This window comes from Oncorhynchus clarkii, chromosome 17 (genome assembly GCF_045791955.1).
Source record: "Oncorhynchus clarkii lewisi isolate Uvic-CL-2024 chromosome 17, UVic_Ocla_1.0, whole genome shotgun sequence".
Taxonomy (NCBI): Eukaryota; Metazoa; Chordata; class Actinopteri; order Salmoniformes; family Salmonidae; genus Oncorhynchus; species Oncorhynchus clarkii.
Window position 1 is genome coordinate 45,655,328 of NC_092163.1, and position 15,219 is coordinate 45,670,546.

The 15,219-nt window shown below is 42.3% G+C and overlaps 2 protein-coding genes and 5 non-coding genes across 10 annotated transcripts in view; all 7 read left to right on the plus strand.

Moving 5' to 3' along the window:
- The window catches only part of LOC139370923 (paxillin-like), a 46,334-nt gene extending 40,825 nt beyond the window's left edge, over positions 1-5,509 (plus strand). For 3 of the 4 annotated variants that reach the window (XM_071110810.1, XM_071110812.1, XM_071110811.1), the window contains exons 9-11: positions 381-462; positions 603-751; positions 1,454-5,509. In XM_071110810.1, the coding sequence (XP_070966911.1) occupies positions 381-462; positions 603-751; positions 1,454-1,720 (498 nt within the window). In that variant the 3' untranslated portion in view covers positions 1,721-5,509. The remainder of the gene's footprint in view (positions 1-380; positions 463-602; positions 752-1,453) is intronic. The other variant, XR_011627194.1, reaches the window with a different exon arrangement.
- Positions 5,510-5,799: 290 nt separating this feature from the next.
- LOC139370924 (large ribosomal subunit protein uL10-like) lies at positions 5,800-10,915 on the plus strand. Its single transcript, XM_071110813.1, has 8 exons — positions 5,800-5,846; positions 6,349-6,455; positions 7,790-7,965; positions 8,347-8,434; positions 8,881-9,027; positions 9,456-9,641; positions 10,101-10,241; positions 10,680-10,915. Exons 2-8 carry the CDS (start codon positions 6,402-6,404, stop codon positions 10,833-10,835), a joined length of 948 nt encoding a protein of 315 aa, XP_070966914.1. The 5' UTR covers positions 5,800-5,846; positions 6,349-6,401; the 3' UTR covers positions 10,836-10,915.
- Positions 8,145-8,273, plus strand: LOC139371731 (small nucleolar RNA SNORA63). Its single transcript, XR_011627410.1, has one exon. It is a non-coding gene; the product is annotated as a small nucleolar RNA SNORA63 (small nucleolar RNA).
- LOC139371729 (small nucleolar RNA SNORA63) lies at positions 8,627-8,755 on the plus strand. Its single transcript, XR_011627408.1, has one exon. It is a non-coding gene; the product is annotated as a small nucleolar RNA SNORA63 (small nucleolar RNA).
- Positions 9,142-9,290, plus strand: LOC139371725 (small nucleolar RNA SNORD15). The gene has a single exon (XR_011627404.1). It is a non-coding gene; the product is annotated as a small nucleolar RNA SNORD15 (small nucleolar RNA).
- LOC139371728 (small nucleolar RNA SNORA63) lies at positions 9,898-10,026 on the plus strand. Its single transcript, XR_011627407.1, has one exon. It is a non-coding gene; the product is annotated as a small nucleolar RNA SNORA63 (small nucleolar RNA).
- LOC139371730 (small nucleolar RNA SNORA63) lies at positions 10,470-10,598 on the plus strand. The gene has a single exon (XR_011627409.1). It is a non-coding gene; the product is annotated as a small nucleolar RNA SNORA63 (small nucleolar RNA).
- Positions 10,916-15,219: the final 4,304 nt, after the last annotated feature.

Sequence of the window (15,219 nt, forward strand, 5' to 3'; positions counted from 1 at the left end):
TGTGATAGTCTCAGAGGTCCGTCAAAAGCGCAGAGAGCATCATGAAGAACAAGGAACACACCAGGCAGGTCCGAGATACTGTTGTGAAGAAGTTTAAAGCCGGATTTGGATACAAAAAGATTTCCCAAGCTTTAAACATCCCAAGGAGCACTGTGCAAGCGATAATATTGAAATGGAAGGAGTATCAGACCATGATTGTGTCCCACTTGTTGTTGATTCTTCATAAAAAAATACAGTTTTATATCTTTATGTTTGAAGCCTGAAATGTGGCAAAAGGTCGCAAAGTTCAAGGGGGCCGAATACTTTCGCAAGGCACTGTATACTCGGTGTATGCTAACTGCATCTAGGGAAAAATATTTATCTTTTTTTGCCCCCTACAGAAAGTGGTGACTGCACTGGACAGGAACTGGCATCCAGAACACTTCTTCTGTGCTCAGTGTGGAGCTTTCTTTGGTCCAGAGGGTAAGCTATCTCTCTCTCTCTCTCTCTCTCTCTCTTTCTTCTCTTCTCTCTGTTCTTCTATCTTTCTCTTCTCTCCTCCTCTCCACTTTCTCTCTCTCTGTTGTCTTAAGGTGGTGTCCTTCTCTGCCCATCCTCCACAGGTTTCCATGAGAAGGATGGAAAGGCGTACTGTCGGAAGGACTACTTTGACATGTTTGCACCCAAATGTGGAGGCTGTGCCCGCGCCATCCTGGAGAACTACATATCAGCCCTCAACTCCCTCTGGCACCCCGAGTGCTTCGTCTGCAGGGTAAGTGGGTGTGTGCTGTGGTGCTATTCTAAGCGCATTATCCCGCATCTACCTATGGTGAGACATACAGGTAACGGCCAAAATAAATGAAACACCAACATAGGCCACCACGAGCCGCCGGCTTGACATAGATTCTACAAGTGTCTGGAACTCTATTGGAGGGATGCGACACTATTCTTCTACGACAAATTCCATAATTTGTTGTTTTGTTGATGGTGGCGCCGCTCCAGAATCTTATGGGATAAGTGTTCAATGGGGTTGAGATCTGGTGACTGAGACGGCCATGGCATATGATTTACATAGTTTTCATGCTCATCAAACCATTTAGTGACTGCTCGTGCCCTGTGGATGGGGGCGTTGTCATGCTGGAAGAGGCCACTCCCATCAGGATAGAAATGATTCACCATAGGTTAAAGGTGATCACTCAGAATGTCTGTGTTATTGGCATTTACCTTGCCCTCTAAGGGGTTGAGCAGACCTAAACCATGTCCTGAAAATGCACCCCACCCCATAACAGAGCCACCAGAAACCTAATTTACTCATGAATTTCCTTTATTTTGGCAGTTTCCTGTAGCTTCCATAGCTTTCATACAGTTCTTGGGGAAAAAAGGGTATTTAGAAAAACAGTATAGAAAGCCTTGATTGCCTCAGCCATTTTGTGACAACCTCCTTTCCTTCTCTTCCCACCTCTGTGCATTACAGGAGTGCTTCACCCCCTTTATAAATGGGAGCTTCTTTGAGCACGAGGGCCAGCCCTACTGCGAGGGCCACTACCACGAGCGCCGCGGCTCCCTCTGCTCGGGCTGTCAGAAGCCCATCACGGGCCGCTGCATCACAGCCATGGCCAAGAAGTTCCACCCTGAGCACTTTGTCTGTGCCTTCTGCCTTAAGCAGCTCAATAAGGGCACCTTCAAGGAGCAGAATGACAAGCCATACTGCCAGGGCTGCTTCATCAAGCTCTTCAACTAGGGAGCTAACCCACTCCCAGGTGTGTGTGTGTGTGTGTGTGTGTGTGTGTGTGTGTGTGTGTGTGTGTGTGTGTGTGTGTGTGTGTGTGTGTGTGTGTGTGTGTGTGTGTGTGTGTGTGTGTGTGTGTGTGTGTGTGTGTGTGTGTGTGTGCTTTGTCCCAATTCTCTACGGTTCAGCCCTAAGTGTGCACTTGCACCCTTCATGAATTTAAAAGGAAATGGCAGGTGTATAAAATATAGTGGAAACTCCAGCCCATGCCTACACCAATCCAATGCTTTAAAAGGTGTTGGGAGGAGTACACAGGAAGAGAATCGGGGACGTGTGCGTGTCAGAAGGTGAAGGCGTGGATAGAAGGCCGTCGTCGGTGGCTATGATGAGGAAGCAGACAGTTGTCCCTTACTGTGCATGTAGCAGAGATGAGACTGGCCATTAGAAAAGCTCCCCTACAGTCACCTGGAGGTTACTGCAGACAGGACTCAATGCTCAACAGAGTCTTCAGGGCCGTGGGGTTGACATTTCAAGAGTTCCAGAAAGCATGAGGTTTAAAGCGAGCCCAAAGAGATTTTTGTAAATGTAAAACGAGCAAGAGAAGCCATTTTTGTGTGAGAAGCGGTTTTATGTTCTGTTTGATTTATTTTCCTGTCCCAATAATGGTAGACTGCGTTATCATGTGACCGACGTGTGGAGGTCAGGTTATGGGGTCCTGGGATGGGTTTAGACAGGTGTTCAGGCAGTACTTAGTACACATAGAATGTTGTTGACATTCACTAGGCAGCGTTTTGCCTATTAGTCCAAAATATGCAGTATGTCGGTGCCATTGCAAATGCACACCTATGAACTGTCTCTTGATCTCAAACTCAAACACACACACAGAGACACACACTTTATACTCTGAGAAGAGGAAAAGCTCTCGTCTCCTCTTTCCCTCCTCCCTGTCTCTTCACTTCTCTGTGAGACCAGTTCAAACACTTGGTGCTCACTCAACTCAATCATAGAGTCCTCTCTCTGTGGCCCTCTTGGGGCCATTTTACAGCCTGGTATGGTCACGATATCAGGGTCCTATTTTTGTACACTTTTCCTATGGAAATGTTCATATACTAACAAGGACAGCTCAGCGGCATAGATTTAGTACAGCCGTTTTCCTTTTCCCTTTTTGCTTAATTTGTCCAATGGAACTGTACAAAACTCTCAAATGTGTTTGTGCAAAACGAGACACGTTGTTTAGACACACATACTCACACTCTTTCTCCAGATTACTGCTCTTTTTGATGTGCTATGGACTCTCCGTTTCTATTTTCTGTAAATCAGCCTTTGCGCCACCGATCTCATATGAATTCTCATTAATGTAATCTGATTTTAAAAGAACGTGCATTTGAATATTGTCTTTCCCTTGATGTGGACAGGGGGTGGCGGTGTTTGGGTGAGTGTTGGGGACCTCTCATCTCGGAGGCACTCTGCTCGTCCCTTACTTTCCATCCGCTTTGGGTAGGGAGGCAGCTCTTAGCCTGGCAACCAAACCGAGCACAGCGTTCTTCAGTCTGGTGTGACCAGGCTAGGCTTCTCACTTTCTATAAGGAAACAGGACAAAATACTAGAGCATGTTGATTTGAAACATGTTAATTGTGTGTATTTGATTTGCTACTGTATTCGCCCACACATTTATCCAAGTCTTAAAATGAATAATTTAGAGTGAAAGGGGAGTGCTTTTCTTGGGGCAATGTTTTGTTGTACATTTAGCTACTGACAATGTGTGTGTTTTCCCTCAGATACTTAAAAAGTAACTAATAGAGGGAGACTTGGTCCTTTTAATGTACAGGGGGAGGATTGGTTTTTAACCTCACTGCTTATTGACTGATTCAGCAACACACATTCTGCAATACAAGTTGTGTAGAGGTTTTTGTCAGCATTTTCTGCATATTTTTATTACAATCACAATATTAAATTGACTTTAACATACTTGGTTTAGTGGCATGGAGCAGTATTGTCACTGTATGATTTTGAGCTCTGTAGCTCACACTGATATGCAAAGAGCTGGCTCTATGGACATAAATGGACCCTAATACACACACACACACTGGGTTGGTTTCCAGGCAACAGGGACATTTCTAACCATGGGTCCCTGAAATGCCCTCAGAGTCACATGGTAATCTGTACACACAGATCTGCAGTCAGTACCTAGTCTGTTTCCCAAATGACACCCTATTCCCTATAAAGTCTACTGCTTTTGACTAGGGCCCATAGGTCTCTGGTCAAAAGTAGTGCCCTATATAGGGAATAGGGTACCATTTGGGATGCACAACAAGTCAATAATGGCATCCAAATATCCTCGTTACCTGATCCCAAATCACTGCAGTGGGTCAGGTTTGAGCATTTGTTTTTGATATGTACGTAATTGATTTACTTATTATTTCATCATTCACTGTTTATTTTTTTCAAGTGTCCTTGTAATGTTTCATATTTGAATCATTGTGAAGCAGGTGATTTTAACTTTACACATGCTGCTTATATTTTTATGCTAAATGTTTGTTTTTTATGGTTTTCAACCCAGTTGTCATCACTTGGCATGTTGGTTGTGGTATAAATACACACATACGTTTCATTTTAATTTCTTAACGCTTTGAAAGAATAAAGATAATTGTGCTAGTGCCAAATTTTCAATGCAATGTCTTTAACACTGTTGAGGTATATGGCGCACTTCCAAGTCCTTGCTGCGATCGGATTGGTGAAGCCATTTTTGATGTCGTAGAACAACATTGGCTGGATCAGCCAGTGTCATGGGGTGCATCTCAAACATCTAAATTGGCTTCCTCTGCTTATTTCCTCCATTTGTGTTGATGTGAAAGTACTGGACAGGTGAAAGCAAACCCCTCGAATACAACCTCAATATAGCTTACAGTGAAGTGTAAATTAAGAAGAGACAAATAGGGAAGCCATTTTAGACTATTGAGATGCACCTCTGGGTTTTGGGTGTCAGTAAAAGAGAGGCAAATAACTTAGAGGGGGCAAACTGAGGATGGCCTCACAGCACAGTATAGTCGGCAGATTAAAGGTGTATAGTAATTGTTGCTTTAAAATTACTACAGGTTACTATTGGGTGTTTTTTATGTCTGGCCTCCTCAGGCTGGGGTGCCATTTCTGGTGATGTTTGGAACGGTGAGACGTGGGTTTTTAAAGCACTTTCAGCCTTGCTATGCCATAGATTCCTTGAGCTTCTCTAGTAGTGCAACTGTGTTGACATGAACATGATGAATCTGAGAGCATGTTACTTATGCTCTCTCTGTTGACTCAGAAATCCCAGACCTAAGTGGGAAGCAACCCATCTGTCTGACTACTCTCAAAGCCTTTTTATTTTAATGTTTACAAGTTAACCTTGTCATTTAATCCCCTTAATTTATCTGAAAGGAACTATTTTACCCCAATACTCCTGAGTGGTGCAGTGGTCTAAGGCTCTGCATCGCAGTGCTAGAGGCGTCACTACAGAACCTGGTTCGATCCCTTGCTGTATCACAACCGGCTGTGATCGGGAGTGCCATAGGGTGGCGCACAATTGGCCCAGCGTCATACGGGTTTGTCCGGGGTAGGCTGTCATTGTAAATAAGAATTTGTTCTTAACTGACTTGCCTAGTTAAATTTTTAAAAAGTGGTTTTGTTTTTTCCTTTCCTCTTGCCTGTTTTATTTGCCCATGTACCTCTGTTGTCATGTTTTATGGGATGGCTATATGGTACCTGATTGCTGATCATTTTTAATTCAATGTGATTGATACCAATAAATAAATAGTTTATTTCTGACATTCATTGTTTTTATCTCAACGACTATGCACACAAGACACACAATGAATGCTCACAGTTAAGACTATGAGCAGATAGGTTGCTTTTTTTCTTTTGATCTTGACAAACTCACGTCCCTAATCTAGTCTGCATTTCCTGCCTTGCTCGTTCTGGAAATCCACAGCCGGCATAAAACGATCGCACCCATGGATAGCAACCGACAAAAAGATTGACACATCTGGCCAATCATGTCTGTGGACCATTGTTGTCGTAGTGGATTGTGATTGGCTGTTAATGCTGTATATTACTTGTGCGCTTCCTATGTAGCTCTCTTTCTTTCACGCGTCCTTGGTAAGAGGTAAGGAGTTTTCATGGGCTTGATTCTTTATGTAGGATTACATGTTAAAATGTGTTTCGCTGTATTATTTGATAAAATACTTTGATTACGTTGAACTACAGTACTGTGACAATGTCACAAGATCAATAGGATGACTTATTATTTAAATATATTGTATTTCATCTGCGGCCTATTCGGCACACTGCCGCCATGTGCTACCATTATTTCCGTGACTTTTTGGCAAGCTAAACTTGCTTCTAACCCATAATGGTAAAATATGTTCACCTTAAAGACACTTCCAATAACATGTCTTAGCTAGTTATCTAGCTATATGTATGTAGCCTACGTTATATTTGCTACGTCAAAGCTAGTCCTATTTTGCATTGTTTTAGCGTTAGCTAGGTGAGTAACGATAGTGACTGCCAGTTTATCTAGATGGCTACTAGCAAGTTTGTCGCGTACTGTGATTGTAACTTGACGTTGTGGACCTGCTACCTGTCTAACATAGTTTTATTTTCCATAGAATATCTTGTCTTTAAACCAGCTGTTTAAGCGATCCTTCGAAGCACTGCAAAGATGCCGAGGGAAGACAGGACCACGTGGAAGTCCAACTATTTTATGAAAATCATCGTACGTTGAAATAACTGACAACTTTTGATGCACGAAAGTGTGTAAACTATGGAACGCCTTTCGGGTCTTTGCTTGTCAAAGGCACTCAAATAATTGTTGACCAATCAGGACTGCACGTCACATAATTTTACGGAACTATTACACATTGATTACATTTACTCTTATTTCCTATGTCACAACGATTAGTCGATACGTATGCTATGATGCAATTGTCTCACGCATCTACAGTGCTGGCTTATGGATGCCAACAATGTTTTTCTCCAAAAACATGGTGAAATTACGTCTGTTTCGGTAGCTATTGTTTTAACTAGCTAACTATACAGCTAGGTGTCATCTAAAATAGCCACAATTTATAAGATAGTATTTATTTGCTCTGTGTCGGACTCGCCTATTTGAAGCTAGCCATAATAGTGGAATTTGCGTTTTGCCTTCAAAATAAGTATGCCGTTGACAGTGGTACAAATAGTAGAATTATGCCATAGTTGCTAAACAAGGTTGGAATGTTATAGAAAATCAACAAACTAATCTGAAATCACTGTATTATACTTTAGAATTACATTGGGAACATGCTTATTGAACTCTACAGCCTTACCTATGGGTTGTGGCTCAATGACATGGTATCAGTCTACTCAGTGACACCCAGAGAACATTAGTGTGGTAGCTCTTATTGCGGGAATCTGAAATTACTGAATTGAGCCACATTTATTGTCAACCCATGTGTATTGAACACTATTCCAGAGTGAAAACAATACTGCGTGGATGTTTTGGAGGCTTTTAACTGAGGATGTGGGGGGGGGCATGTCTTGGTTATTGAGCTGACTGATACACCATTTCTTGATCCCTATCCTTACCTAAAGCAGTGCAATATGAATGTCAATACACACAATAAGCTGACTGGGGAAGGGATTTCAGTCCTTTGCCCAAGCGAAAACTAGCTACCCCAGAAGCTGTGGTCCAACACACAGTACAATAGAACTGTTTGATGTGTCAAACTAAAAGCTTATTTGACATTATTTTTGGACACGCATAGACCCAAACGGCATTCCATAATAAACTGTTTGATTGACCATGTACAATGCAGGATAAGTTACAGTGCATTTTGTTCAGTACTGCTCTGTCGTTCCCCCTGCACACAGAAACCTGTCTCCTCGCTATCCCGGTCTGCCTCCATCCCACGGCTGACGGGGACGCATGGTCTCAGACACTTTAGTACAGACGTTGTAGCCAACTGAATAATTTTTATTTTTTTTGTTATCCCATGGTAGTGGGTTTACATTTCCTCAAGCAGTAAAGTGTAGAAGTTGTTAGTCTTACTTTTACTTTTCTTTTTGCAGCAATTGCTGGATGACTATCCCAAATGTTTCATTGTCGGCGCCGACAATGTGGGCTCCAAGCAGATGCAGGCCATCCGTCTGTCCTTGCGTGGGAAGGCTGTGGTGCTCATGGGTAAAAACACCATGATGCGCAAAGCCATCCGCGGCCACCTGGAGAACAACCCCGCCCTGGAGAAGTAAGTTCACAGCAAAAACCTTTTGGTCGCATTCACTAGGAAGTCAAAGGGACAGCCTGAAGTTGGCCAATAAGATGAGCTTGGTAACAATATGGGTTGCAAACTTTTGCTGCTGTGTGCACGACCCAGTTATCAAAGGCTTAAATGCAGCTATCGAGCCCATGGATTGGCTATTTATAAAGCAGGATAAGTTACAGCACTGCGTGTTCAGTACAGCGCTGTCGTTCCCCCTGCACACAGAATCCTGTCTCCTACTATCCCTGTCTGTCTGCATCCCACAGCTGGCAGGGACGCTTGGTCTCAGACAAGTGTGTTCTCAGTCTTGCTAATCATGTATCCGTTGGGGATGGATTGAGATGTTAAGTGTTGCCGTCTTCACAGGTTGCTGCCTCACATCAAAGGAAATGTGGGCTTTGTCTTCACCAAGGAGGACCTGGCTGAGATCAGGGACATGTTGCTGGCCAACAAGGTGACTGCAGTGTTGGATGCTCTGGTCTAGCAGGGAATTGTCAAGGTTTGTCCCAAATGGCACTCTTGTAGCGTACTACTTTTGAACGGGGCACTATATAGGGCAGGGTGCCATTTGGACCAAATACGATGTTATTTAGTAATACAATGTAGCAGATCCAGATTTTGAATTATGCTTCAAGATGATATGGCGACGCAGGATAAGTTACAGTGCAGCTTGTTAAGTGCTGCTCTGTCGTTCCCCCTGCACATATCAACTAGATTCCTACTATCCCTGTCTGTCTGCATCCTACGGCTGACGGGGACGCTTGGTCTCGGACACTGTCCTGTAGATTTTGCTCAGTCTCGTAGGCTGTCATTTGGCATGCATCCATGAACGTTGCACATTTATTTATTTTTGAAGCCGTGGCTTGATTGTTCACTGACCTCCGACCCTCTGCCCCTCAGGTGCCAGCTGCTGCCCGTGCCGGCGCTATTGCCCCCTGTGACGTGACTGTGCCAGCCCAGAACACCGGGCTGGGTCCTGAGAAGACTTCCTTCTTCCAGGCCCTGGGCATCACCACCAAGATCTCCAGAGGAACTATTGAAATATTGGTGAGTGTGGCAACTAGTCATAGTCCTCAGGCAGTATCTCAGCCAGTCTATGCTTAATGGGCTCTACTATAAACTAGTGGGGTGGTTGTGTTCAGTCATCAAAAATAAGAGATTCTTCAGTGATGAGACGATGACGAGTCGGAATTGGACACGATCTGTCTCTGGGGTCACTGGGTCAGGGTCACGTTCTGTGTCTTTGGTTTCAGGTCCCCAGGGCAGTGTGTCTTTTCACTTGAAGACATCGAGGCATTTGTCTGAGAAGGGTTTCTTCTTGATTTGATAAATTGTTGCTAGGCTTGTGTGGGTGTAATGACCTGTGTCCTGTTCTGTAGGATATGTATATCATTTATTCTCTAGAAAACAATAAATGGTTTCTGAAAATGAAACACTTGTTGACTAAGTGTCTGATTGCTTCATTTCTCCTACAGAGTGACGTGATGCTCATCAAGCCTGGAGACAAGGTGGGAGCCAGCGAGGCCACGCTCCTCAACATGTTGAACATCTCTCCCTTCTCCTTCGGTCTGCTCATCCAGCAGGTGTATGACAACGGTAGTGTCTACAGCCCTGAGGTGCTCGACATTACTGAGGATGCTCTGCACGCCAGGTTCCTGGAGGTAAGGAAGCATCTACACAATGCCTTGTAAAGCCACTTTGGGTCCATAATCCAAAACCCGTTGTATTGGTGCCTTGGGTAGTAAATGAAATGGACTGAAGTGTAGCGCTGTGTCCTATTATGTTGTCATTGGTTCCCCTTCCTCCATAGTCTTCTGTCATATTTAAAGTTCTAAAAACGACTTACACAACCATTGGAAAAGGAATGTAATAGAAGGTGTGAATTTCAGGCCATTTTTTTCCCTTTTGTCTTTGAGGTAGCAGGATAAGTTACAGTGCAGCTTGTTCAGTGCTACTCTGTCGTTCCCCCTGCACACATCAACTAGTTTCCTACTATGCCTGTCGGTCTGCATCCCACGGCTGGCAGGGACGCTTGGTCTCAAACAAATCTTAATGTGTTCAACAGACTTGGGTGACGTGCTGTAAGTTGCTGTCATACCTGACAACTTCGTTTCTTTCAGGGTGTTCGTAACATAGCCAGTGTGTGTCTGGAGATCGGATACCCCACTCTGGCCTCTGTCCCTCACACCATAATCAACGGATACAAGAGGGTCCTGGCAGTCGCCGTGGAGACTGACTACTCCTTCCCCCTGGCAGACAAGGTATGTCATCCCACCCACATTTGGACCACGTGGTATTGAAATGGTTGACGGGCCAAATACTGGCCCAGTCCACAAACAGTTGCTGTAGGGCTGAAATAATGTATAAGTAATATAGTTGTAGCTCCACCTTGCCCTCCAGGCTAAGGAATGTTCACCATCGCTTATGCCGATCAAATCCTTTGCTCTAACATTTACATGGGGAGTAGGTACCACCGTTTTGAGTCCCAGCTGCAGGATAAGTTACAGTGCAGCTTGTTAAGTGCTACTCTGTCGTTCCCCCTGCACACATTAACTAGTTTCCTACTATCCCTGTCTGTCTGCATCCCACGGCTGGCAGGGACGCTTGGTCTCAGACACTAGGTTGCCCATCGGCATGTTTTATCCATAGCTTTCTACATTTTAGTTCACATTGCTTCTCTACCCCCCTTTTACTCCCAGGTGAAGGCCTACCTAGCTGACCCCACTGCCTTCGCTGTAGCTGCTCCTGTGGCTGCTGCAGTGACTGCTGCTGCCCCAGCCGCTGCTAAAGAAGAGGCCAAGGAGGAGTCTGAGGAGGGCTCAGACGACGACATGGGCTTTGGCCTGTTTGATTAGATGGCAGTAAACTTCACTCCTATGGTTGCTGACCGAATTCAAGAAGATCATTGAATTTTAAATAAAATCTAGAAAATGAATTCATGTTTGTGTATGTTTTACCAATGTTGCTAAATGTAAAGTCAGGTTCATGGGCCACAACCTGATTGGTGTGGCTTGCACACCTGGGTGAGAAGGTTCTTGACACGTTTAAGTCTGACACCATGTATTGTAAAAACCTGTAGTTGCGAACTAGCTGCCGAGTGCTGCAGGCTGTTCACTCAACAGTTAACTGATTTATGTTGAGGGTGGAACTCGAGCTGCATCCGTCTCACCCCAGGCCCTGAGGAAAAATACAATTTTAAACGCAGCTTGTTTACATCGATTTTATGTAATGTTTTTCCCCAAACACTGTTCTCAATGCATATGTATATAGCAGAACATCATGCCAAATTGAGTCGGGTGTTTAAAACTGGAAATTGCTAAAAAGCCAATTTGTTGTCTCAGGACATTGTTTTCACTGAGGTAATAATGGAGAGGAACATCCAATGTCTGCCATGTTTTTGGATGTCTCGCTGCACCTAGTGCACGTGATGTCCAAGTCTATTTTCTTCCAAACTAGGTTAGTTGAAACCACAGTTAATCTACGGGTGTGTTCTAGCCTACAGTCGTGGCCAAAAGTTGACTGACGCATATTAATTTTCACAAAGTTTGCTGCCTCCGTTTCTATGATGGCAATTTGCATATACTCCAGAATGTTATGAGTGATCAGATGAATTGCAATTAATTGCAAAGTCCATCTTTGCCATGCAAATTAACTGAATCCCCAAAACATTTCCACTGCATTTCAGCCCTGCCACAAAAGGACCAGCTGACATGACCATGATAATCTAACTAATTAGACGGGCATGTCAGTCTGTTAGGCATCGTCAAAACAGATTTCCGTTGTGTTTGTATGCAGACGGTCGTTAAGCACCTGGGAAAGTCAGAAACATGTTCAAGTCATGTGTGGAAGCAACGTTTTATAATTGGAAACAAACAAATTTGCTAAAAAAAATACGCATTTTTGTGAAAGGAAACAATGACCAAATATCAATTTATAGAGTAGAAACTGCACTAGGCTATATTCATAGGAGAATGGTGTAGGCCTTCCCAGTCCTTGCAGGTATCTAACATGTTACATCACAAGCAAAATATATATTCTGAGTTCAATATGCAAAGTTTATTGCATTTCAGCTGACTTCAGACTTTATGGGACACAGCAGTTGTGAGGGTGTAAACTCAATTCAATCATTAGCTATGCTTTTAAAAGGACACTAGATGGGGCAGTTCAATTAAATGTTTTTTTACTCACTTTGACACATTTTTCAGATGTAAAACACAACTGATAACACTTGTAATGTCCCCATCTTATGTTCAGAACATTTGTTGTGCATTCATTGGAGTTGAACACATCTTTCACCCCTGAGCCATTCATGCAAATGACATTTTCTGTGAAATACCATAACATTTTTAGTCCCCAATAGGGCTACATAAGATAATGGATGATGGGCTCATAGTTTAGTAATTTTAACTAACATTTAACAAATATATATACACATTTCTAAACTATTCTATTTGGAGTGTCCAATATAAATCAAAGTAGATGGTAAATATTTTCAAAACAGTATTTGACTAGCTTGCAGTTCTTTTTTGACAAACCAATAAAAGTATAATTTGTATCCAATGGCAGGTTGTGAGCATTTTGAGAAATATGTCAGTCTTAGAGTTTCATGATCCTTATACAGTATACATAGGATGTGTGACTGTGAATTTGTTTGTTGTACTTAATTGAAACATGGGCCATTTTTATGATCTGTTAGATCTCTGTGCTGAGAGTTGTCAAAATATATCATATACTTGTGAGATGTGCACAAATTTATGGAAGAAAAGTGGATTGTGTTTCTTTTTTATTCATGTATTTTTTTGACATCTTATGGAAACTGCACAGCAATTCGGTTTTATTCTAAACTGCCAAAGTGCTCTGTTGTAGCACATGTATTTGTATAAAATATAAGTTATCCCTCTAATATGACGGGGAAAAAATGATTGGATTTAAGCTGATTTCCTGTTCTTAAAGGGACACGATATCAATGACGGCCTTGGGGGTATAAACTAGATTTGGAAAGTGATCCTAGGTAGAATGGACCCCACTTTTGCTGCAACACAATGTACAGGCAATTAGGTATGGTATATCCAACATGAAAAACGTACTCCATTTCTTCTTCTTTGAGAATGAGTTGGCGGATCGCATCCAACTTTTAAGGTGCATACACCGCCACCTACTGTACTGGATTGAGTACTGCATGGCCTAAATACATTCAATTCTCTTCATTAGTCCTGATCCTCTAAGAAAGTGAAATAGAGCCCTCGACACCACTTCCCTACTCTTTCCTCCCCCCACTACACCACCCAAACCCCAACCCTGTCCAGCCTCTCTAACCCTTTCACACAATCTCTCCCTATCTACGTCATACAGTTTACAAAATATCAACACATGCGCCACCATTTCCTCCACGAAACACTCATCATACAGACCTGTTTCATGTCTCCCTATCATCCACAATGTGGCATTCAAACCTGTGCGCCCAAACCGTAATCTACTCCACACAACTTCATCTCTCCTACATCCCATATTCTCCACCTCTTCCTCTACTGACCGGTGCATGCGATAAAATAGCCTCCCCTTACTACTAGCATCCCCCTCCATGGTAAGCAAATGCTTACCACCACTCCCATCTTCTCCAATCCCATTAACAGCACCATCTCCACAAACAAGTGTCCCCTGTCCGACCTGCCCGTCTTCACACTACTCAACACTGCAGCTGAATCAGAGCAGATCCCCACTCTGAGTGGTTTCACGTTCTCCCCCCATGTCAAACCTATAAACTTGGCCATCAACTCCGCCGCATACACTGACACAATCAGTTAACCGCTTACATACTCTAACATTGAAATCTGGGATATATACCCATGCTCCCAACCATACCACTGACTGGATCCTTTGAACCATCTGTACACATCCTCAAAAATGAATAAAACCGATTATCTATATATTGTATCATCACGGTGAACAACACCGGACTAACCACACTTCCCTGAGGAATATGCTTTTATTATTAAACAGTAACATACAAAACACACACAAAAAAGAACAGGCAGAGGGATTACCCAAAGAAATAAGGAAGAGAAAAAATAAAAATACTAATAATACAAATGCACATACATTTTTTAGAGATTTTGTTTTGTATGTTTTAAGGATTCTAAATAGTTTTCCAAACCACTTAAAAAACAACATTTAATTGTATTTTTCTTCATAAATTTTGATTTGTGTAAAAAAATAAAGAGATGTATGATATATTGACATTCGATTGTGGAATCAGTGTAGTAAAATAATATGTCAAACTTAGATATTTCAATGGTTGTATACATTTAGTTGCCGATATATAGTTTCACATCAGTCCAGAACACCTCACCATGTAAACAATTACAAAATAAGGGTTAAATAGACTCAGTTTCTAGTAGCCAAGCACAGCGGCAGTTTACATCAAACGATGAAACCCAACAAAATATAGCAGGAATAGAATCTCTGTAGAAAATATAAACCTATGCCATTCACCTGGATATCGCTTACAATAGGAGATATTCCAAACTATGCATTATTCTGAAGTAAAGTTTTTAATCCCACTAGGTATAGCTTTCATAGCAGTGTCATATTCCTTGCTTGAAACCTCAAAGTTGTATCTTTCCATACATTCTCTCTCTCTAAATTGATTCCCACAAATACTAACTAATTGGTTGTCAATGACAATGTTTTTCGAGAACTAGTTACGGTAAAAATTACTTATTGTTTCTATGTTATATCTACCCAATATTCCATATATAATATTTATGAGGTGAAAATACTTTTCAGAAAAGTTGTGTTTATACAGCAAAGCCCAGCACATTAAAGTCTGCTTGTGAAAAGCCGCCAATTTCACAGGAAGTTTACCCACAATATAGGGACATTGTCGTAAAAAAAATGTATCCCTCTGAGCTTCTGAAAAGCAAAATGAGGAATAATATTCCAGAAACTATTAGGATTTTTAAAGTCCCTTTTAACCCAGTTTACTTTTGATATCTGATCAAAGAGACTGAAGACTTAAGACATCTAAGGTACAGCAAGTGGATTTGGGAATGTCAATGCATCCCCTCAGTTTTAGATAAAAGCACCCTCCCTTGAAGACTTAAATCCCTCCCTAACCGCGAGGATCATTTATTTTTGATAGCTTCACTTGCAGGATTCATATTATGATCATTCACAACCTTAAGATTTTTGGTGATCTTTACACCGAGGTAGGTTGCACATGGTTTATGAACTGATACG

What these genes read in the sequence shown, in the direction of transcription:
- LOC139370924 (XM_071110813.1), top strand. Translation starts at nt 6,402, where the DNA reads ATGCCGAGGGAAGACAGGACCACGTGGAAGTCCAACTATTTTATGAAA. An exon ending in TGCACGCCAGGTTCCTGGAG is followed by an intron (nt 9,642 to 10,100) that starts GTAAGGAAGCAT and finishes CGTTTCTTTCAG; the next exon opens with GGTGTTCGTAACATAGCCAG. An exon ending in CCTTCCCCCTGGCAGACAAG is followed by an intron (nt 10,242 to 10,679) that starts GTATGTCATCCC and finishes TTTTACTCCCAG; the next exon opens with GTGAAGGCCTACCTAGCTGA.